Source organism: Delphinus delphis, chromosome 1 (genome assembly GCF_949987515.2).
Source record: "Delphinus delphis chromosome 1, mDelDel1.2, whole genome shotgun sequence".
Taxonomy (NCBI): Eukaryota; Metazoa; Chordata; class Mammalia; order Artiodactyla; family Delphinidae; genus Delphinus; species Delphinus delphis.
Window position 1 is genome coordinate 117,155,693 of NC_082683.1, and position 25,074 is coordinate 117,180,766.

Sequence of the window (25,074 nt, forward strand, 5' to 3'; positions counted from 1 at the left end):
GGACTCTCAACCACTGTGCCACCAGGGAAGCCCTCCTACAGTGGGGGACTTTAACACTTCACTTACACCAGTGGACAGATCATCCAGACAGAAAATTAATAAGGAAACACAAGCTTCAAATGACACAATAGGGGCTTCCCTGGTGGCCCAGTGATTCAGAGTCCGCCTGCTGATGCAGGGGACACGGGTTCGTGCCCCAGTCTGGGAAGATCCCACATGCCGCAGAGCGGCTGGGCCCGTGAGCCATGGCCGCTGAGCCTGCATGTCCAGAGCCTGTGCTCCGCAATGGGAGAGGCCACAACAGTGAGAGACCTGTGTACCGCCAAAAAAAAAAAGAAAAAAAAAAAGACACAAGAGACCAGATGGATTTAGTTGATACTTATAGGACATTCCATCCGAAAACAGCAGATTGCACTTTCTTCTCAAGTGCACATGGAACATTATCCAGGATAGATCACTTCTTGGGTCACAAATCAAGCCTCAGTAAATTTAAGAAAATTGAAATCACATCAAGCATCTTTTCCAACCACAACACAATGAGATTAGAAATCAATTACAGGAAAAAAAACACAAACACATGGAGGCTAAACAATATGTTACTAAATAACCAAGAGATCACTGAAGAAATCAAAGAGGAAATCAAAAAATACCTAGACACAATTGATAATGAAAACATGATGATCCAAAACCTATGGGATGCAGTAAAAGCAGTTCTAAGAGGGAAGTTTATAGCAGTACAATCCTACCTCAAAAAGCAAGAAAAATCTAAAGTAAACAATCTAACCTTACATCTAAAGGAACTAGAGAAACAAGAACAAACAAAACCTAAAGTTAGTAGAAGGAAAGAATTCATAAAGATCTGAGTAGAAATAAATGAAATAGAAACAGAAAACAGTAGCAAAGATCAATAAAATTAAAAGCTGGTTCTTTGAGAAGATAAAATTCATAAGCCTTTAGCCAGACTCATCAAGAAAAAGAGGGAGAGGACTCAAATCAATAAAATAAGAAATAAAAAGGAGAAGTTACAATGGACACTGCAGAAATAGAAAGCATCATTAGAGACTACTACAAGCAGCTCTGTGCCACTAACATGGACAACCTGGAAGAAATGGACAAATTCTTGAAAAGGTATAACCTTCCAAGACTGAACCAGGAAGAAACAGAAAACATGAACAGACCAATCACAAGTAATGAAGTTGAGAGCATGATTAAAAATCTTCCAACAAACAAAAGTCCAGGACCAGATGGCTTCACAGGTGAATTCTTTCAAACGTTTAGAGAAGAGCTAACACCCATCCTTCTCAAACTCTTCCAAAACATTGCAGAGGAAGGGACACTCCCAAACTCATTCTCCGATGCCACCATTACCCTGATACCAAAACCAGACAAAGATACTACAAAAAAGAAAATTACAGACCAATATCACTGATGAATATAGATGCAAAAATCCTCAACAAAATACTAGCAAACAGAATCCAACAACACATTAAAAGGGTCATGCACCATGATTAAGTGGGATTTATCCCAGGGATGCAAGGATTCTTCACTATATGCAAATCAATCAATGTGATACCCCATATTAACAAATTGAAAAATAAAAACCATATGATCATCCCAGTAGATACAGAAAAAGCTTTTGACAAAATTCACCACCCATTTATGATTAAAAAAAAGTCTCCAGAAAGTGAGCATAGAGGGAAGCTACCTCAACATCATAAAGGCTATATATGACAAACCCACAGCAAACATCATTCTGCATGGTGAAAAACTGAAAGCATTTCCTCTAAGATCAGGAACAAGGGAAGGGTGTCCACTCCTGCCACTGTTATTTAACATAGTTTTGGAAGTCCTAGCCACAGCAGTCAGAGAAGAAAAAGAAATAAAAGGAATACAAATTGGAAAAGAAGAATTAAAATGGTCACTTTTTGCAGATGACATGATACTATACATAGATAATCCTAAAGATGCCACCAGAAAACTACTAGAGCTAATGAATGAATTTGGTAACATTGCAGGATACAAAATTAATGCACAGAAATCTCTTGCATTCCTATACACTGACAACAAAAGATCAGAAAGAGAAATTAAGGAAATAATCCCATTCACCATTGCAACAAAAACAATAAAATACCTACGAATAAACCTACCTAAGGAGGTAAAAGACCTGTACTTAGAAATCTGTAAGACACTGATGAAAGAAATCAAAGATGATACAAAGAGATGGAGAGATATACCATGTTCTTGGATTGGATGAATTAATATTGTGAAAATGACTGTACTACCCAAAGCAGTCTACAGATTCAACGCAATCCCTATCAAACTACCAATGGCATTTTTCACAGAACTAGAACAAAAAATTTCACAATTTGTATGGAAACACAAAAGACCCCGAATAGTCAAAGCAATCTTGAGAAAGAAAAATGGAGCTGGAGGAATCAGGCTCCTGGACTTCAGACTATACTACAAAGCTACAGTAATCAAGACAGTATGTTGCTGGCTCAAAAACAGAAATATATACATCAATGGAACAGGATAGAAAGCCCAGAGATAAACCCATGCAACTATGGTCAACTAATGTATGACAAAGGAGGCAAGGATATATACAATGGAGAAAAGACAGTCTCTTCAATAAGTGGTGCTGGGAACTCTGGACAGCTAAATTTAAAAGAATGAAATTAGAATATTCCCTAACATCATACACAAAAATAAACTCAAATGGATTGAAGACCTAAATGTAAGACCGGACACTATAAAACTCTTAGAGGAAAACAGGAAGAACACTCTGTGACATAAATCACAGCAAGATCTTTTTTGACCCATCTCTTAGAGTAATGGAAATAAAAACAAAAATAAACAAATGGGACCTAATGAAACTTAAAAGCTTTTGCACAGCAAAGGAAACTATAAACAAGACAAAAAGGCAACCCTCAGAATGGGAGAAAATATTTGCAAATGAATCAAAGGACAAAGGATTAATCTCCAAAATATATAAACAGCTCATGTAGCTCAATATTAAAAAACAAAGAACCCTGTCCAAAAATGGGCAGAAAACCTAGATAGACATCTCTCCAAAGAAGACATACAGATGGCCAAGAGGCACATGAAAACCTGCTTAGCATCACTAATTATTAGAGAAATGCAAATCAAAACTACAATGAGGAATCACCTCACACCAGTTAGAATGGGCATCATCAGAAAATCTATAAACAACAGATGCTGGAGAGGCTGTGGAGAAAAGGGAACCCTCTTTCACTGTTGGTGGGAATGTAAATTGACCCAGCCACTATGGAGGACAGTATGGAGGTTCCTTAAAAAACTAAAAATAGAATTACCATATGACCCAGCAATCCCACTACTGGGCATATACCCAGAGAAAACCATAATTCAAAAAGACACACGCACCCCAGTGTTCATTGCAGCACTATTTACAATAGCCAGGTCATGGAAGCAACCTAAATGCCCCTAGACAGATGAATGGATAAAGAAGATTTGGTACATATATAGAATGGAATATTACTCAGCCATAAAAAGGAATGAAATTGGGTCATTTGTAGAGACGTGGATGGACCTAGAGACTATCATACAGAGTGAAGTAAGTCAGAAAGAGGAAAACAAATATCGTATATTAACACATATATGTGGAATCTAGAAAAATGGTACAGATGAACCAGTTTGCAAGGCAGAAATAGAGACACAGATGTAGAGAACACATGTATGGACACCAGCGTGGGAAAGGGGAGGGGTGTGGTGGTGGGATGAATTGGGAGATTGGGATTGACATATATACAGTAATATGTATAAAATAGATAACTAATAAGAACCTGCTGTGTAAAAAAATAAAATTAAATTCCAAAAAAATAAAAACAAATATAAAAATCATAGTGTGAGGTAACGTGTTATGGTAAAGGTGAACCCAGGGGCATTCAGCAACTCAGACTTGGGGGCAGGGTGGGCAGGGAACGCTTCTCTGAATCAAGTCTTCAAGGATGCCGGAGGTGTCACAGCAGTTGCAAAGGTAGACAGATGTATGCACCTGGTTCTGAAGGGCTCTGTAGGTCAGGCTCCTGGAGAGAGATGAAAGCAGAAACATAGATACTCCATGCTGAGGAGTTTGGACTTGGTCTGAGGGCAGTAGGAAACCTTTGAATGGTTTTTAGAAGGAAATACTAGGATGTAGTTTGTGTTTTCAAAAATACTACTTTGCTAGCAATATAGAGAGTGGCTTGGCAGTAGGTGAGGTAGGAAGCAGAGAGACCCTAGGTGAGTTGCAAAATTCCAGGTGAACAGTAGGACCTGTGGACTAAGGCAGTACTGTGGAACTAAAGGAAAAAGTATATTTCAGAGCCACGTCAAGGAGGTGGGCTGCAGAGAACTTGGTCGTGAATGACCGATATTGGAGAACAAGGGAGGAAGGAGTCAGAGGTGTTGCCCAGGTTTCTGGCTTGAGTGGACATGGCGCCCATTATCGAGAGAGGGCTTGGTAGAAGGAAGGCCATGTTTGCCTGAGAATTACAGGGGAGATGATTAATTTAGTTGGGGAATGTGATGAATTTGAAGCTTGAGAGAAGATCAGGAGTGTGTGTCCAGAAAGACGGGCTGGGTGGGCCTGGAGCTCAGGCAGGAGATGCTGAGGTGCAGTTGTTAGCTTGTCCCTTCAGTGTTAGGACACTTTGGCATCATTAGAAGGATCTGGGTACTCTGTGGTGCGGGCCCGATAATGTTAGATTAGCTTTCTTAGAAGCCACGTTAAACAAACACAATAACCTCTATTTCAGCATCGTTCAGAGTTGGTGGACATGTGAGATGAAATGAAATGACTTTTAGCAGAGTTCAGCAGAGAAGCTTTGGTCCCCAAGGTGAACTTGGATTTCTTCCGGGGATTGTCCTCTCTGTATCACTTTTTTGAAAGTCCCTCTCAGACTTCTTGGGGTCCTTGGTAAGAATCTCAGTAAAAAGGCTACTTAGAGGCGATATCGGTAAGGAGAAGTAAAAAGCACTTTACTCATTTCATCTTCCCAGTAACACTGCAAGGTGTTACTATTAAAAGTCCCATTTTACAGATAAGAAAACTGAGCCTCTGAGGGTCCCCTGGCTTACCTTATGGTAAGGGGCACAGTTGTGGATATGACTCTAAATCCTGTTCTCTCTGTGCTGCACAGAAAGACTGACTCAGACATACCAGGTCTGTGAAATCCTGGGGTGGAAAAGTTGTGTTTTCATTAAGGAAAAGATTCTGGGGGGAATGATGTGTCCCCGGGGTGTTTATCAAGAGCAACACTCTCCTCAGTGCTCAAATCAGTTCCTCTGATGTATCCCTGATACTCCCCTCCCCTGCCCCATGTTGACAGCACTCAGACTTGGTGGTTCTGATGGTACCCTGTCCTAGGGCCACCTAAGAGTCAGCCATTAGGGCCTTGCTTATAATTTTTCCCTTTTCCTGGCCTTTCCTCTGCCTCTACCCCCACTGCCCACCCACAGCAGCCAGAGGGATTCTTTCATCTAAAGCATCAGGAAGTCAATCCTCTTCTCAGAAGCCTCTAATGGCTTCTTGTCTCGCTTGGAGTACAACCCCTGACCTTCAAGGTCTCCTGTGTTGTGGCCTTTGATTGCTTCTCTGACCCTGTCACTGACCACACTCCCTTGACTTGAGCCACACTGACCTTCTGGCCATTCCTTGAATGCTTTGAGTGCCTTATAAACACCACCTGGCTTTGAAACTTGCTGTTCCCACTTTCTGCACTGCTTTTGCCCTCGTAGTCCAGTAACAGGCACCCTCCCATCATTAGGTCTTTGCCTCTCTTTGAGGCCTTCCTGCTAAGCACCCTGTCTAATATAGCAGCTCTGTCATGTTCTGTCCCTTATTTTTTCCTTCATGGCACTCATTTTCTGTTTGTTTATTGATGTCTCCTGAACATGAGCTCCATGAGTTCAGGGGCTTTATAGGTTCTGTTTCTTTGTTCCTCTGGCTGCTGGGATAGTGCCTGGCCCATGGTGTGCACTCAGGGGGATTGGGTGACTGATGGAATGAATATATGGAAGCCGTGGACTTGATGGAGTGGGACAGAAAGTGAAGTCACTATCACCGAGGGACCTACAATAATGAAACAGAGTGTCTCCCAATGTGGTTAGCATTGCTGGTTCCCTAAGTCTCCTCATTCGGAGGTAACTGTGAACAGGTATTAGGAAACTTCCCCACGTTTCCCTGGCTTAGATGCAGATTTATCGCTCTGATAAGGATGGGAATGATTTTTTCCTTCTAACGTACAAGTTGCCAGGACAGATTTACTGGTGATCGCGTGGGGTCCATGTCCTACCTGTGTCCACCCTTTCACATCTGGAGGTCAGTCACTGGAATGTCAGTGTTTGTGGAGCCCATGGAAAGTGTCTCCTGCATTGTGGCTTTCATAGGAAGAAAGCTTTCTCTAAGGACTTGGCTTGAGTGAGCTCTGTCCGTAGAGTGTCCTTAAGCAGAGGTTTCCTCATTGGAGATTTGAACCTAATGCCATTTTCAGTGCATTTTTCTGTTGTTCTTCCTGTAGGATCTTCTACGTCTCTCACGACTCCCAAGACTTGAAGATCTTCAGCTATATCGCTCGAGATGGCGCCAGCAATATCTTCAGGTGTAACGTCTTTAAATCCAAGAAGAAGGTAAACGGGCTGTCATCTCTTATTTTCCTCTGATGGAACCAGAGTGCCCCTAACATTGACCCATCTCCCTGTTGATAGAGAGGCAAGATTTGGAGGTGGCTATTTTAGTGCAAGATATAGGGGAACTCTCTCACTAGTCTGTCATTGCTTCTATATAATGCAATTCTCTTTTAGTTTCATTTGAACTTTGTACTTAGTTTTATGCGAACAACTGGAGAGATCTTGGCCGTTGGTTAAGGGCTCTGCAACAGGAGCAGGCAGACAGCTCCAGGAGTGGTGCTCACCTTGATGTGCTGTAGAAAAGAAGATTGCCTCTAGCTAAGGTGACCCTCATCATAATTCTGTATACTGTTCAGTGGCCTACAACCATGACATGTGGGACCTAGTTAGATTTTGTGATGTTGGTTGTCCTGGATGATTATTTTGTAACCATCCTTGATGTATAGTAACCTTGATGCTTGAGTAAATGCAACTTTTGCAATTCTGTAGAGGCATGCTTCCTCTCTATCATTCCTCCAGAAGTCTAACGCACAAAACTGGCGTTTGGAGGCGTGGGCTCTAGCCCCTCTTCTCCCCCGGAACTCTGAATGATGTTATGAGGGTCAGTATCCGCCCATGGGTCTCAGTTTCCTTGTCTATAAAATGAGGAGGAGAGTCAAAACCAGCATTTCTTAAAATGTATCCTGTAAAACATTTATCATCCGAAATGTTTCATGTTAAAATTATTCAATTTAAATGTGCTGGGAAGTCCTAAAGTCAGAGAAATCCCTTTAACGCAGCATTTCTCAAACTGAATTGGCCATGGAATCATATTTTTTCTATGTATAAGTGTTAATATCCTGGGAACTACTTTACTATAGAGGTGACTTTGGAAAATACTATTTGTGTCTGAAAGGTCCCTTACAGGTGTGCAATGGTAAGGTCCCAACCATTCTAGACATAAACCACTAACCCTGGCTTTCTATGAGGACTCCTCCCAAATTCTCTCCTGCTTGTCCCTTCTTTGATGCTATGTGATATCTTAATGCATCTTATGCCATAAGACATCTTTAATAGATTTGTAGGTACCTTGCCAAGTGGGGATAATAAGAATAAAAACGTGACAGGGTCAAGATTTACTATTATATATGTCCTGTTCCCCACCCTAGCTCCATTAAGAGAATTATACTTTGCTGATTTAGCCTCTTCCTGTAAGGAGATTTGTGCCCTTACCCACCTATTCCCAAGCTTTTTAATGCAAATCATGGAGCTGGATGGAAAGAGCTAGAACTGGAAAGGTAGAAGGAAAAAGGGGCAAGTTGCCGGATTTCACTTTTAGATAATAGTACAGTTGAGAGGAAAAAAGTGAAAGTGGGGTGAAGTTGAGCTGCATATTAAAGAACTGATAGAAAGAGTAGGAAGGAGAGGGAGAGAAAGAAAAACCAGAGGGGCTGGAGATGAGAATTCAGGGCTTGGAAGAGTGAAAAACACTTGTGTGGCTTTGAGGTGTAGTGGATCTAGGGAGGAGAGGAAAGGAAATACAAAGCGTTCCTGAGACTTATGGCTTGGATCGTCTGTAATGGTCTTTGACAGATACAACTGAAGACTAGGATTCCCTTTAATTCATTTTGAGTGTTCTACTTTACATCTGACTTTAGTTTTGTCCAGAAACTGGACCCTGTGGACCTTGGAATTTATTAAAGTTACAAATGGCACATTTTAATTTACAAAGTGCTTTAATATTTAATCTTACTTGATCCTTGCAAAAACCTACATGAAGAAGTTAAGACAGGTAATTTTCATGCCCAATTTTACGGATAAGTAGAGTTAAGTTGAGGCTCAGAGAGATTAAGTGACTTGCCCAAGGTCCCATGAATAGGCATTGGCTAGAATCAGGAGACATGCAGAACGAAAGGATTTTGAGCAGGAAACCTAGGTAAAGGAGATGGTTATATTTGCTTTGCCGTCCAATCTAGTGTAGCAATGCAAACTCAGTGGGGTCGTCCAGTTCTTCCGCCAAAACCTGAGTCTAAGAACAATGCCCGTTGGAACTTTGATCTTGAAGCAAAGGACAGAATTAAGTTCTTATTACCCAGTGACAAAGGAGTAGTCATCTGGTTCCCTATCATATCAGTGTTTTCCATGTTTCATAGCTCTCAGAGCTAATCCTGATCTCTGGCTCTTTTATTTTCTATATCCCTTTTACCCTCACCTACTGAGACTGTAACTGGTTCTCAGGCCCTTTGCTGGCCTGTAGCCATGCAGCTGAAGGAATTGTTTCCAGACAGCCTGGGATGTGAGCCCCATTGCCGCTGAACTATAGGTGGAAGGGCTAGTTGCCAAGCCAGGAAAGAGAAGTGAATTAATCGTTCAGCAAAGGAAGCACAGTTGGGGAGGGGTGGGGAACACGTCTGCAAGGTTTTGCACGCTTATCCTGGTTCGTCTCCAGATCTGGTGATTTCCTTTCTTATAAAGCCCTTCTGGTTTGGAGAGGTAATAGTTAGCTTGGGAAGGAGTTTTAATTGGCACATGATAGGAATACTGAAGAGGTGAGGGGGAAAGCGCTAAATACTCTGAGTTTAAGTGTCTTGCAGGGATGTTTCTGGGTTGCTGGAGGTCAGTATGGTGGTCTCGTGACTGGAAGCCAGCGGACCTGGGTGTTCTCCAGAGCCCTCGTGTTGATTATAGTGTAGAAGAACCTTGTATGAGCTCCTTGCTAGGTCAAGGCTTGGTTATTGCTGTTCACGTCACATCATGTCCCGAGTGGGTACTCATGGCACATTTCCCATGACAGGCTTCTCATGTGGGTCATCCTTACCTTACAGTACACCATGGGGAACAGGATTGTCTCTTCTGTTGGGAGAGAACATGGGTCAGGTGTCTCAGCTTGCCTGGTAGAGGACCTCCCTGTGCCTCGCTCCCAGCACCGTTGTTATGCTATACCTACGGATCTTCCTTTAGTTACCTATATAGCCAATGTGGTTCTCATCTTGGGAACTTTAATCTTGAGCTGATTTTTTTTCAGTTGGGCTTTCGTCAGAAGTTAGATAGCAGAATATTGCAGGAAGATAACATACTACCAGCTATTCATCTGTTAGTCTAGATTTTCCAAGTTTTAGCCTTATATTAAGTCAAATGATATCCAATCCGTTTTGGTTACTTGCTAACTTGCTATGGGCTCGTGACTGTTCTAGACTCTTTATATGAATTATCTTACTTCATTCCCTCAGCAGCCCTGTGAGGTGTAGGTACTGTCATGCTCTTCATCTTATGGATGGGAAAATGGAGACTTAAGGGACATAATTCATAATGAGTGGTGGAGTCAGAAATGAACCCAGAAAGTCTGACTCTGGAGCTCATCTTTTTAACCACTGCATTATATTATCTTCATCAGGAAGTTGCATAACTGAGGAGTCGCTTTGTTCTCCAAGACCTACTTGTAACCGGATTCTACTGTAATTGTTACTGGGGTATGAAGAGCTCCTTAACTCTGAACGGCCCAAGTCTCTTTGACATAGATTTTCCTTTTTTTCTCTTAGTATCTTTGTTTGGTCAATATTGATTCTGTTTTACAGTGGGAGAAAGAAAGGACCCAGGGATGAAAGTTACCATTGGTTGCACAGTGAGTCAACATTGCCACTGAGATAAAAACCTAGCTCCCTGCTTCCTAGTCCAGAGCTTTGGCCACTTAACTCTGTTACACAAAGTTCATTAGAGATACATGAGCCTCTCTGGATTTGAGTTTCTCCAGCCACCAAATAAGATGAAAGGCATCTCGGGGATGCTGTTGTTTTGTATGTGGAGTGAGATGGTCTTCAGGAAACAAGTTTTGTCTGACTGGGAAGGATCACCAGGGTTGTGGTGGGGAGATCCCAGCACTATTCAGACTAGTGCCAGAAAGGAAGGGTAGGAGAGGGTCTTTTCCTTGCCCAGAGCATTGGAGACATTTCCTAATAACACGGCTTTCCTGTTTCTCCTCCTTAGGGGATATAATGACAGTATTCGTTTGCAAGGCCTTTTGACTCCTGTGAAGGCTCTGTGTGGTCTCTTGACCTCTCCAGTGGAGTAGCTGTCCCGCTCCTGTCATTTTCTCCCAGCCCCAGGAGGATGTGGCTGTCTGCCCTGATAAAGTGTGACTGTACTTATTAGCGCATCAGTGCGTGAAGCGTTGGTGATTAACAGGAGCCACAGGAATCTCCCCCATTATCTTCATGAAATTGTTCTGCCTGCAATCACAGCTCAGTTGGTTTGGGTTAGGAGAAATCATTTCCTCCATAATGCTGTCACCATCCGATTAGGGGCCACAGTGGAGAAGTTTAGCTGCCCTTAAGAGTTTGCGATGGATTTTGAATGGTGATGTCAGTCATGTGCTAAAGAATAAGTCACTTTCCTGGCCAAGCTCAAGAAATGGAGGAGAGGTAGGTCCTAAATTTAGGGAAGCAACCTCTTTTTTTTGTATCTTAAATGTTGAGGTGGGGTTGGGTGGGGAAGTCAAAAATACAGAAATCCTAAGTCTCAGAACTGATCTAGTCCAAACCTCTCTGTTAATGGAGAGGAAATCAGTACCTGGAAAAGTGAATTAACTTGCCCATGGTCACCTAGCTGGTTACTGACAGTATTAAGGTTATAACTTGACCTTCTTTTCTCTATGGTACTGTGGTTCATGAACTAGCAAGAGTACAAGGGAAAACCCAGCAGTCCATTGGAAACTGTAAGGTCCACTATCTCCTGTCAATGTTGAAAGTCATACCCACTTTGAAACTACACTTTCCCCAGAGTAGCAATATTCTAGTGTCCAAGGCATTGCCTTGATCAAGTTCTATGATCAAGGCCATTAAAGAACCTGTTAGACAGAAACCTAGTCCATCTCCCATTTCAGAGGCGTAGTTTGTTGGATCTTCCTCTATGTAGAATTCCAGATAGATTTTCCTGCTTCAGCATTGCAGAGTCTATAGATTGAGATCATTTGGTAGATATAAGCTTAAATCTTTTACTAAGGTTCAAAAAACACATTAAAGAAACGTGACCTTCAGCTCTATTTTTGTTGAGATTCTGTGCTGGTTAAGGTCAAGAGAGGGGCACTGTACTTTCTTGCTGTGGTAGATGAAAAGAATTACAAACCTGTGAGTTGTCCTAGAACTGACTTACTGGGCTGCAGTTCCTTAGAATTCAGAAGCACTTGGCAGATAAATCTCAAGTTCCCAGGAGATACAGGGTGGCGGAGGAGGGGGATGTACACTGGAGTAGAAAGCTAAGTTTACACTAGGGAAGGCTAAGTAGACTAAGAAAGACACTTACTTGTAAGAAGTGTGCCCCCAGTCTTCTCTTCATTCTCGGTCATTGTCATCATCACCTTCTTCATCATCATGTACACCTTGCATTTTGAGCTTCTTCTATTCACTTTCCTTACTTATCTGATGACTCCCCTGCGCGCCGCAACTGGAGAAAGCCCGCACGCGGCAACGAAGACCCAACGCAGCCATAAATAAGTAAATAGATAGATAGATAGATAGATAGATAAATAAATAATATAAGTAAAAAACCTAGTAAATTCCAGAGAATGCCCATATCCCAGAGCTGGAAAAGGCTGCCTTCCCAACATGCTAATTATTTGCTCTGCTTCATACCTGGCTATCTTCACAACTTTAAAGCCCCAGTTTGATTTGCAAAGGTCAGGAGGTATGAGCACCTGCTTCATGATGACCCGTGGGGCCCGATGGAATGGGTTCTTCTTAAAGCTTTTCCCTCTTGAGTTAGCTATGGTTTATTAAAATAAGTTCCAGCATGTGTGATTCCTGCATTCCGAGGTGCAGCCTTCTTGCTTAGAAGGCCGGAAGGCCCAGTTACCACGTGGGGTAGGCCTGGCAGGCAGGGGCCAGCATGACCATGCAGGGAGAAGGTGGCACCAGTGAGGGGAGGGACAGCCCCTGCCAGGTGCAAGCTGGCCCTCCTAGCCACCTTCAAGTAATATTCTCCAACGAGGTCCTTATATAGAATCTTCTAAAAGTAGTCTTTTTACTGGTCAAGGAAGGGGAGCCTAAAAGGTCAAGGGCCCTCTGAATTCACATAGCCGTTTGGGAGAGAATTAGGAGCCACCCAGCCCCTTCTAACTGCTGGAGTGGTGAGGGGGAGGGGCTGTTCTTTTACGTGTATATAACCATTCTGTAAAGCAGATAGGGTAGCTTGATTGTTTTCAAGTGCGGAGAGCTCTTCATAAAACATGATACTGTGTCGTTTTACTGTGAATGGAAATACAGCCTTCACATTAAACAGGAGTGAAGGATAAATCAAAATGAAATCATTCAGCACTGAATGTGCCAATCTAGAACTCTTACTCAACAGTTTCCTCACAGCAGAAACCTTTATACCAGCTCAGACCAAAGATGATTTGGCCCAGTTCCTCTCTGTTGCTATGGGGACAGAGAGATGATGGCTTTAGCCCTTTTGATGCTAACATACCTACATAAGAGACAGCTCCCTTCATGTCTTCACGTTTCTATTATTGATAAAGTAAGCCTAGCCTTTCCTGAACTACTGTTTGTTTTATGTCTTAATTCCCCTTTGGTGCAGTGAATTCCATATTCAGAATAAAACATTTCTTGAGCACTCGGTACATGCCGAGCACTGTGGGAGGTGCTCTCATATATGTTAGCCATATATTTATTCCTCTGTGTGGCGGAGGAGAGGCTATTAACATCAGTGATTCACTTTTCCATTGAAGTTACAGAGATGTTCTGCAGAGCAGCTCTGGTAGAGGGGGCTAGGAAGGAAAGGGGAGACCAGGGAGGTGGGAGTCATTTCTAACATAGGGAAGTCAGGACCAGTGAACCCTAAGTCTGCATTTTCTCCTTTTTCAGGGGAATCAGATAGAGGTGAGGGTCAATTGCTTGTCCTAGTAAATGTACTAAAATGTGAAAATGACACACGGAGAGTACAAATATTAAGCATTAAGACCAGCCACTTCCTTACGACCGTTTTGGGCTTGTAAATAGTTGGTTGAAACCGGTGCGTGTGTGTCTTACATTTGTCCTTGATGAAGGTGGCAGCATAGAGATTTGAGCTGGGTTCCAGTTCTGCAGATGCTCAGTCCTGAGTGTATCCCATCATCCACTGTCAGTGTGTGATGCATGAGAAATGCAGGTCCTCTGAAGAGTCATTTCCCACCAGCTATATCCTCATACTTCAATCGGAGTGTTTCCTTCCAAAGAGAAGTTTAGAGATCCTGTCCTTTCCGCTGTTAATTCCTTAGACTCAGGGACACTTGAGTCCCTTTCATTTTTTAATATTAAAAGTTAGTTAAGGGCTTCCCTGGTGGCGCAGTGGTTTGGAGTCCACCTGCTGATGTGGGGGACAGGGGTTCGTGCCCCGGTCCGGGAGGATCCCACGTGCCGCGGAGCGGCTGGGCCCATGAGCCGTGGCCGCTGAGCCTGTGCGTCCGGAGCCTGTGCTCCGCAGCAGGAGAGGCCACAACAGTGAGAGGCCCGCGTACAGGAAAAAAAAAAAAAAAAAAGTTAGTTAAGGGAGGTAACTAACCTCTGTGACTCTGTGACTTACAGAGCTGGGGGGATTTGTAACATGTCCTCCTTAGGGGAACCTGAGATTTTGTAGCAACGCATGTGGTAGTAAATTTGGAATTTTCTGTGTGAGTATATATTTTTTATAAATTTATTTATTTATTTTTGGCTGTGTTGGGTCTTCGTTTCTGTGCGAGGGCTTCCTCCAGTTGTGGAGAGCAGGGGCCACTCTTCGTCGCGGTGCGCGGGCCTCTCACTGTCACGGCCTCTCCCATTGCGGAGCACAGGCTCCAGACGCGCAGGCTCAGTAGTTGTGGCTCACAGGCTTAGTTGCTCCGTGGCATGTGGGATCTTCCCAGACCAGGGCTCGAACCCGTGACCCCTGCATTGGCAGGCAGACTCTCAACCACTGCGCCACCAGGGAAGCCCATAAGTATATATTTTTAAGAGGGAAACTGGGTCTGTACTCTGTTAATAATACAATTGGGAAAAGACTAACTCAGCCTTTGCAGATACTTATGCAGTATGATTTATCTGGGTTAATTTATGGAAGATAAGGAAGTAATGGAATTAAATATGGAATCTCTACATATCATTTAGACTTACCATATTTTATTTCTAGACCTCCCAAATTTGTCCTTTTCTGCCTCTTGTAAAGATGTGTAAGAGAGCAAAATTTCTGAAAATCAGAAGAAGGGAAAGGCTCTGTGTAATGGACACTGGCTATATTTGGTAGGTAGAATATAGCATCTCTAAGGTTTGGTAAACTGGTAGTAAGCTTTGCTGTAAAAGATTAACCACAGGCAGTCTGCTCTTATTCTCATAAAGAGAATAAGTAACAACAGATCTAAGGAGGCCTGGGGGAAGAACACTTTTGAGTGGAACAGAATCTTCTTTTTCACCTGAGGGTTGAGCTTCCTGGCTCAGCCTCCTTCTCAGAGCACAGCTTGATTGCCAAAGGACATGTGAAAGATGTGCTTGGCCTGGATTGGTTAGGGACTGTGCCCTCTAAGTGACACTTTTTTTTTTTTTTTTTTTTTTTTGCGGTACGTGGGCCTCTCACTGTTGTGGCTTCTCCTGTTGCGGAGCACAGGCTCCGGACGCACAGGCTCAGCGGCCACGGCTCATGGGCCCAGCCGCTCCGCGGCATGTGGGATCCTCCCGGACCGGGGCACGAACCCGTGTCCCCTGCATCGGCAGGCGGACTCTCAACCACTGCGCCACCAGGGAAGCCCATAAATGACACTTTTTAAATATATTTTGGGAGTGAGAAAGGTGGGGGCTTCTTACTTAAGACCGGTGCCTGCTGTTCCTCAACTTCCAGTGCAGACAGAGCAGGTATCTCTTAGATAGTACAAACTTGTGGTGTGAGAAGGGGCCTAAGCCTGACCTTCGGTAAACAGGAGGAAGTTAAGGTTGGATGTACAGGACAGAGGCTCTGATCCACCACCGGGTGATGGGGCATCCCACAGAAGTTACTCATCTCTTCCTGCCTCACTTAAAGTTCTCATCATCCAGACACGTCAGGATGTTCCAGGTGAGAGATCAGTTAAGAACATCCCTGGAGTTCGCATCCTGGGCGAAGAGAGGTTTGAGCACTAAGGCGGTCACTTCTAGGAAGTGGTTCGAGGAACGTCAGGAGGAGTAGAAGTAGACTGAGATCTGAAGTAGGCCTATGATGACGATTGGCCAAGATGCCTTTTCATCTTAACGTGAATACTGCGGCCTGAAATGCCTTTTCATCTTAACGTGAATACTGCGGCCTGAAATGAAAAGGGAGAACACAGAAGTAATGCCAGGCTTGAGGCAATAGTAAGGGTGGCGACTTGGGGACTTACACCTAGCAGAGAGTGAATTAGAGCAGTAGTTCTGTACATGGGATCCAAGGCCCTTAGGGATTCATGAAGATAGTAATGGAGAAATAGGAGCTAATTTCAATATTATGAATAGTGTAAATGAATCCTACGTTTATCCTCAACAAGGCCTTACAGGCTTATCAAAACATTGGACTCTGCGTTTGTCTATAGTTGCATCGGTTTGCTGATGAGAAGCTCTGCTTGACTGCTGACGTTACCTTGGGGTTTTTTAAATGTGTGGGGTGAACGGATGGTGTCCTTAGGTAGTCACAACTGACCTGACGTCAGATCATCCAAGATGTGATTAATCTTAGACTCAAGGCATAGAGTGACGGCCACAGTTAAATACAGTGCAGTCTGTGGTGGCAGAGTGTTTGGGGACCACTGGTGTAAGAGGAGCAGTGACCTAAGCTTTCCCAGCCTGAGCTCTTAAACTCTGCATAGCTCTCACTGAAGTCATTCAGTGAGTCTTTGAAAGAACGTGAAAACAGACCGATTAGCAAATTACAATCCGTTATCCAGTTAGAAGACCTGCCCTAAAAACCTTGCATGTGGTTTTTCCTCATGGCCTATGTGGGCCACTTGAGACTCCTTCTAGGAACAGGCTCTTTTGTCCTGTCTCCTGCTGTCCTAGTAGTGTACTACTGGGAGCTAGGGTTAAGCTCAGTGCTTGGGCAGTTAGAGGAAGAGGTTAAATAGCAAGAAAAAAGAAAGAAAGAAAGAAAAAAAAAAAGAAAGGAAGTAGCCAAAGAATAGACCCAATGAGAGACATCTTTAGAGCAAGGCTGGGAAGCTCACCTTAGGTACCCTTGGCTGCCAGTCGTGTTCCAGGGAACTTGGACTCCAGGCCTCAGCTGGTTCTGCTGTTTAGACCGTGGCTTCTCAACCCTTGGTCTGCAGGAACACCAGGGAAACCCACCGCTTCCAGCAGAAAAAAAAAACAAAACATGGCTGAGTTACTGTTAGTGTGATGAACCCATAGAACATTTGATAATGGTTGGCAAAGAATTCTGAAGCGTATCAACCACTTTTGTCAAACTTGGGAGTTGGAATTGGGCTAAGTCCAGAATTGGGCTGTTTGCTATCTGTCCATTCAGTTGACTGATTGTTTCAGAACTGTGGTGACAATTTCTTATTTTCTGGAGTATTTCAGGAAGGGAAAATGTCTTTGCATTCTTCTTTGTGAGTATGTGCACATCCAAACAACATGAGGTTTTTCCATCTCTTTCCTTTGCTGGCTGCATGGGTTTCTGTCTGCATGCCTCTTGCACATCCTCTCCCACCTCGGCCCTTCTTGTGTCCTTATAGAGGGTCTCCACATCCTCCCTTCTCTCCTTTCCTTTCTCCTTCCCAGAGCCAAGCTATGCGAATCGTCCGGACGGTGGGGCAGGCCTTCGAGGTCTGCCACAAGTTGAGCCTACAGCACACGCAGCAGAATGCCGACGGCCAGGAAGACGGGGAGAGTGAGAGGAACAGCAACAGCTCAGGGGACCCAGGTAGGTCACTGCCGTGGGTGTGGATGAACAGGCAGGTAGACACACAGCGTGGGGCGGTGGAAGTGAACGGTGGCCCAGGAATGGGGAAGTTCAGGTGGGGAGCGGTCTGGTTTTAATCTTGAGCCAATCCCCAAAAGAAGCCTGTTTCCTCCTGGGTCACAGATTCAGAATGTGGGGCTATTTCACCGGCTGGGTGACTTCCTCCGGAGAGGTGGGGAGAAGACAGGCAAAAAGATTGAGAGAATTGGTCAGAGAATCAAAGATTTCTTTGGGATATTTCAGCCCAGTGAACAGTCCTAAGGATCAGCTTATCCTGGCTAGATTTTTGGACTCTGAAAAATAAATTTCTTCTGAAAACAATTTCCTCCACATTCAAATTCAATTGTCTCCCCTCCTCCATCTTACCAGGACCAAGTCCTTAACTATGAGAGTCCTCTTGGGTGTGTCTGTGTGTGTGTGTGTGTGTGTGTGTGTGCGTGTGTGCGTGTGTGCGTGTGTGCGTGCAGGCAATCAGTTCACTTAAAAAACATTTGATTTTCTCCGTTTCTCTCTGTATTCCAAATTTTCTTTAAGGAATGTGTGTTACTTTTATAACGGAAAATTGAAGATATTTAAACTATCAAACAAAGAAGCATTTAAACTGGATATCAGGAAACACATTTTAAAGGTAGAGCTGTTTATGCTACCAAGTCAGACCCCAAAGAAAATTACCATACAAAAGCACCTTCATAAAACAAATTAGAAAGAAGATAATTACAGTTATCTAAGTAGGTTTTTTGTTTCCTATTTCTAAATTCTATAGTTTTATGAACCCTCAGCGTGGACATTATTCCAATATCTCCAATCTTCAAGTCTCATTAAAAGTCAGGAATAAGACAAAGATGTCTTTTATCATCTCTATAATCTAACAGTAAATGTGGGGGGAAAAGTATGAGTATTAGGCAAAAAGTTAATATGGTTTATACATTTTTATGTGGAAAACCCATGAAAATAAACTGAAAGCTATTAGAAATGAAAGAATTTAGTTAAAGAGGTGAGGTCCAATAGATACATATGGAAAACTGGTTTTCTATTCCAACAACAACCAGTTGGAAGTCATAGTGGAAGAACATATCCACTAAAATAACAATTTAAAAAGATAAAATGCCGATGAATAATCATAATAAAACATATATGTTTTATATGAAGAAAATCATAAACAATTGGAAAGTTCTTGGTTGGGAAATCTCAACATCATAAAAATGTTAATTCTCCTTACATTAATCTATAAATTTAACATTACAATACAAATTTTTAACAGCAAAGTAGGCACCTTGGTCCGCTATCATATTCAAAACTTATGGGATACAGATAAAAGAGTGCTCAGAGGAAAATCAAAGGCTTAATTATTTACATTAATAGATGATCAATCATGAAAATCAAATTAATTAAACATTCAATTCAAGAAGTTAGAAAATAGCAAAAGGAATCTCATACTGCAAAAGGCATTATCACAAAGTGGTGCAGAGTAGAGACTCTTGGTTTACATTCTAGCTGCAGTGGTCACTGGCTGTGTGATTTTGGGCAAGTTCCATAACCTCCCTGTGCCTTAGTTTCCTCTTTTAGAAAAAATAGAAATAACAGTAATGCCTGCCTCATAGAATTTTTGTGTTGATTAGATGAGCAGATACATTTCAAATGCTGAGTCTGGTGCTTGGCACATGGTAAACACCAAATACATGTTAGCTATTATTATTTTAAAATATGGGGAAAAGCAAGAATAGAAAAAGTCCTGGAAGAGATGAGTGATGACAGAGGAGTGGCTTTCCAGGTACAAAAACATATTATAAAGCTATAATAGGTAAAACTGTGCTGATGCATGAATAAGTGCGTGAATGGATCAGAACAGAAAGCTCAGAAATAAACCCAGACACACATGTTGACATAGTGTGTGATAAAGGTAGAATCCCTATGGAGAAAAATGTAGAAATCATTAATTTTGAAAATTCACATGCTTTGACCCCCAAATTACCCTCAAATTCCCTTCAAAGAATTCATGTTAAGGGTAAACCCATACATGTATGAAATAACGCATACATAAAGTTACGTAAGCAAAGAATTTGTTATAAAAAGAAAAAAATCGGAAATAGCAAGAGGGGATTTTAAAATAAATTATGGTTACAAATAATGGGATATTGCACAGTTGGTGTACTCTATGAACTGATAAAAAGTCATCTCCAAGATATTTTGTTGAATTAAAAAAAAATCAAGGTGTAGAACTGTGGATATGACACGCTACCAATTATACTGTAGAAAAATATATACATGTAAATGAAAGTGTGTGTGTATATATATGTATATATACATATACACATGAAACCATATATGTGCCTACTCTGCATAGAACATCTCCAGAATGATACACAAGACACTGGTTACTGTGGTTCATTCTGCAAAAAGGAACTAGGTGGCGATAGTGGGAGAAAGATGTACTTTTCATTATACCAGACCTATAGCTGGCCATGTTGCTCAGAGAACAGAAGCTGGTCTGCTCACTTCTGAACTGGAGGATTTGCCCTCAGAGCTGCTAGCTGGAAAAGATTGATACCTTTACGTTATTAAGTGTTCTTTGGTGATGCCCTGCTCCCTTGTTGGTGGAGAATCATAGCTAAGCCTCAGAGGCTTTCAAACCCACGGTACCACTAGCAGCCAGGATGCACATATACAAAGAAATTCTAATCAGAAAGTAAAGGGCATTGTCTCTGGTGAAGCCATTTATTCCTGGAGTGAAAGAAGTTGGACATAGGGAGGTTACCTAGAGGTTGAGTGTTTGAACTGTGTTCTTATCATGGAACTCCTGTCTGTGGAGCTTGATCTAGCCTCCGAGCACCTAATCAGAACTAACTTCTCAGCCATTTGCTAAAGAGGTCAGGATGGTATGGTTTGGCCTTTTGGAGAGAAGAGCTGGATAACATTTCATGTAGACTATTCTGAGGGGTAGGTCCTCTTTCCCTCCTGCAGCGGGAGCTACTCCTTCCTTCCCCTTCTAGACCCTGCAGGGGTCTTCTGGGTGGGGGTGGGTTGATATGATTTCCTGTGATACTAGGCAGGATTCTCTCTGGGGGTGAGTAGAGATTCCAGTAGGGATCCCTTCCTATCCTTTTCTCCGTCTTGTCTCCCCCCACTCCTCCCCTAGCACCCTGAGTGTATCGTGTACCCTCCAGCCGTTGTCAATGCCGTTCCATCTGCCGGTGGTTCCTGCATTTACCCCAGGCAGCCATTCTACTTATCCTTCACTGTCCTGTCTTCTGGGAAGCCTGCCTTCCAGCTTCCACTGTCCCATTCTCTTCCTCTCCCCTTCCCGAAAAGTTAAACACTTTTTTCCTCCAGGTTCCTATGTTCTTTTCACTCCTGGCTGATGCTGTTAACATCAGCATTTGGCCCACTGTCTACCAGATACATCGTGTCCTCCTGTCTTCAGTAGAGTGCAAGCTCTGGGAGGGTAGGGACTGTTCCTGGCATAATAAATACTTGTTGAATAAACTGGTAAACATGGTCAGTGATTGTGGCAAGGGATGTGTGTCATTTTAGTCATTGTCAACAGCATTTATTCAGTGCTTACTCTGTGCCACAATGAGCATGGAGATTGAGTAGAAATTTCAGCAGGGAGTGACTTCTAAACAGTCCCCTTGATGAAGAACGATGACCTTGGTTTGGGGGGAGTAGGTAGCATTGAGGTGATGTAGCCTAGAGGGTGAGGCTGGAAGGCTGAAGAGAGTACTGATGGTGATGAGTGATGGTGGCTGAGGCTGCAGATGGAGACCAGCGTGGCTACGCTCTTCTGACGAACAGGTGGTCAGCGTCGAGATAATGGGCCCATCAGCGACATGCACCTCTCCTTTTATAACCTTTTTGGTGATCATTTTTTCAAATTCCAGTAATATACGTGAGATTTCATCTATTTGGCACCTTCTGTATACCATTCTCCCTGAGAAGAATGTAACTGATGTTCATTTTAGGGAAATGAAACATCTCGGTTCATTTTAGGGAAATCTGTCAGGCCCAGTGTAGTTGCTTCAGAGTTTAAGATGTCAAAGCACTGAGTATATATCTCTTTAAGGAGGGCAAGCATGGGTTGGATATGCTCTCCATATATCGTGTTGGCGTCTCTGCAGAGTAAAGGGAGTGGTAGGGGCTCTCCCCAACTCATGTAAGGGAGAATCTGGCCTGTGGAGTGATGTAAATTGTATTTTTCAGGGAGATACACACACACACCCCGTTTTAAGGAATTGGCTCACGTCACACACACACACACACACACACACACACACACACACACACACACACCATTTTAAGGAATTGGCTCATGTGATTGTGGAGGTATGGCCAGTCCAAAATCTGCAGGGTGGGCTCCAGGCTGGAAGTCCAGGAAAGAGCTGCAGTTCCAATCTAAAGGTGGTCTGCTGGCACAATTCCCTCTTCTTGCAGGGAGGTCAGTCTTTGTTCTGTTAAGACCTTCAACTGATTGGTTGAAGCCCGCCTACATCATGGAGGGTAACATGCTTGACTCAGAGTCTACTGATTTAAATGTTTACTCTCGTGTGAAAAATACCTGCAGCGCGATATCTAGAATAATGTTTGGTCAAATATCTGGGCACCATGGCCCAGGCACATTGGCACACAAAAGCAACCATCACAGAAATGAAAAGGCAGTGTGGCATTTTGGAGAGAGTGTTGGACCAGCAGACTAGAGAAGCAGCTGAGAGTCTGGGTTCTGGCACCTGAACAGCTGGGCTTGGATCCTAACTCTACCGCTTCTCAGCCGGGTGATCCTCAGCAAACTTTATAGTCTCTCTGGATCATTCTTATCTGCTAGGTATTGGGAGATAATGCATGTCAATCAGCATCGTGCCTAGCCTGTAATACACTCTAAATACACATTAGCTATTAGCCGGTTCTCCAGTTCAGAGTCTCAACTACGTGACCCCATCTATGCAGTGGGGGCAGTGGACAAGAAGATCTCTGAAGTCCCATGATTTCATGACAGATCCACGTTAAATGATTAATCAGGTGCCCTCTGAATGCCGTGTAGTGCCACTGCCGTGAAGTGAAACCTACTTTGAGTATCAGTGCTTGGAATTCTACAGATCTGAGATGGGAAATGTTTTCTTATCAAGCCCCGTAGTCACTTCCCTTTTACAGCCCCACTTGCTTCCATACTGTCTATAAACTGCTAGGAACACGTTGCTTTTTTCCATAAATTCTTCACCCAGAAGACTTTATTGACTCCATTAGGATTTTTCTCTGTAACGGGGCACCTTGAAGCTCCACAGTGGAACTGTCGGTCGGCAGGTTTTCTTTTCCTTTTAACAAGAATCTTGCTTCCACGTTAGGGCGCTTTCATTTAATGCAGTGTTTATCTTTCCAGCGGAGCTGCCCCAGGCAGGCCGTTTGTCATGCAGAGGAAACTTGTTCACTCTGGAGGAATTGGAAAGTGCGGAGGCTTTGCTGTCTTCTTTGATGTCTTGTCTGCCCTTTCCCTTCTGGGTTTCGGGAGTGCTTTTAATGAAGGTCCTCACTTTCATTGTGTGTGCCGCCCCTCTCTCCCTTTCTCTGCCTGCCTTTCTTTCCTCCCTCATTCTTCCCACCATTCCCTACCCTGGGGGAGATTTATCTTTTGTATGTTTTGGCAGCAGCTGTCCTTGGCCAGTACCCGGGGCTCAGAGCCAGGTGGGGCCACTGCCCCTGTTCCTCTTGCCTTGCTTTGCCCTGTGCAGTTTCTTTGACTCCTGGAGTGGGTTTCCTGGGAGAGATCCCGTTCCCCTGGAGGCGTCCCTCTTCCCACGGCAGCAGACAATCCAACGTGGGGAAGGGCTTGGAGCCCTTTGGAGATTAGAGCTTCTTAGAAATAAAACTCTTGCCATCTAGACAGTGAGCAGTGGATTCAGGAGTATTTACTGTGTACCTGTTACATCTGCTGGACCTGGGCATCTGGCTTATTCAAGCAAGCACACCACTGACCTTGTGTCACTTCCACGCTCCCACCACACCTGCTCTTCCATCTCATCAGGCCGCCACTGCCTGATCCTTTGGTTCTCCTGAGTTTCAGTTCCCTTCCTTCATTCAGCATATGTTTATCGAGTTTCCGCATATGCCAGGCTCGATTCTGGGGATACTGTGAACAAGACAAGGTTTCCGCTGGCGAGGAGCTCACACTGAAAGTTGGGGTGGGGGATCAAACAGATGACAAACAAGACCATTTTAGGGGATGTCGATGCAATGAAGAAGATAAAGCAGGGTGGCTGAGACTACAGGTGGAAGCAGTGAGCCTGTTGGGAGACGAGGTGGTGCCATGGTTAAAAGCACCAAGCCTGGAGCCAGACTGGCAGGCTTTGAGCCCCAGCTCCAGCCTTACCAGCTCTGTGCCTCAGTTTCTTTATCTGTCAAATGGGGATAATAATAGTGCTTAACTCTCAGGGTGGTTCTAAGGATAAATGAGTTAAGACATGTAAATCCCTTAAACTAGTGCCTGGAACACAGTAAGCACTATTTGAGTTTAAGCTATTGCTGTTGCAATTTTGAGGCAGAAAGTGCCATTTCAAGTACTTTTGGACTGAGCTGATAATCCTTTTTATTTTAACCATTTTATTTTGAGGTATCATTGACATGTAAAAAGTTCTACATTCATCCAACAGTACCTGTCCATTTTGCCCTGTGACGCTGGTCCATTACACATCTGTGGTCCCCAGACTTGGCCCCAGGCTCCTTTGCCATTCAGCAGTCCTTCTGCCTTTCCCTCATCCCCAGTTTCCGTCTTGGTGGACCATGTTCTTCTCCTGTCTGAGATTAACCTATTCACTGCCTCTGCTTTTCCCCTCATCTCGCCTCTTCCTAAACCCTGAGCCATCAGCTCTCTCCTAAATCATCACCTGAATCTTCTACTGTGCTGACTTCCCCCCCCCCCACTGCAAATAGATAAGGTCAAGTCTTTTCCATCATAAAAAAAAAAACAAAACTCAAACCTTCCTTGTCCCTGCATCTCCCCCAGCCTATCTCTTTCCTCTCCATAGTCAAGCTTCTTGCGAGACACATTTATACTCATTGTCTACCCCACCCTCGCCATTAGCCCTTCAACCTCCAGTGATCTGGTGTCTGCTGCCTGCCAGTGCTTCCTGAAACGACCAGTCCAGGTCACTGAAGGGCCACCTAGTCGGCAAATTGAACCAGCCTTTGTCTGCAGTGTGCACCACTGGGAATGAAGCGCTCCCCTTCCCCAGCTTCTGGGGCCCCCCACCGTCACCCCGCACTCTTTCCTTTTTTCTCCGCTAGCTGCTTTCCGGCATCCTTTGTAGGTTCTCCTTTCCACCTACCCCTCAGGTGTGGGGATTTTCTCCTGGGATCGGTCCCTTTGCTCTTTTTTGACTGCCCATGGTTTTAACTCCAGCCCAGACCTTTTTCTTGAACTCTCCACTTACGGATAGTGGCTATCTCCAGTTAGCTGCTACAGACTCTCCCAATTTCATTCTCTTACCCACAATCCTCCTTCTCCAACATTTTCCCTAAAGGATGCCAGTCTCTACTCAGTCACCTAAATCAGAGTTT

At 43.6% G+C, this 25,074-nt stretch overlaps 1 protein-coding gene across 4 annotated transcripts in view; it reads left to right on the plus strand.

The window, feature by feature from the left end:
- The window catches only part of LOC132438904 (carboxyl-terminal PDZ ligand of neuronal nitric oxide synthase protein), a 304,583-nt gene that overhangs the window by 246,768 nt on the left and 32,741 nt on the right, over positions 1-25,074 (plus strand). For all 4 annotated transcript variants that reach the window (XM_060033208.1, XM_060033215.1, XM_060033230.2 and 1 more), the window contains 2 exons: positions 6,540-6,648; positions 17,352-17,493. In XM_060033208.1, coding sequence (XP_059889191.1) covers positions 6,540-6,648; positions 17,352-17,493 — 251 coding nt within the window. The remainder of the gene's footprint in view (positions 1-6,539; positions 6,649-17,351; positions 17,494-25,074) is intronic.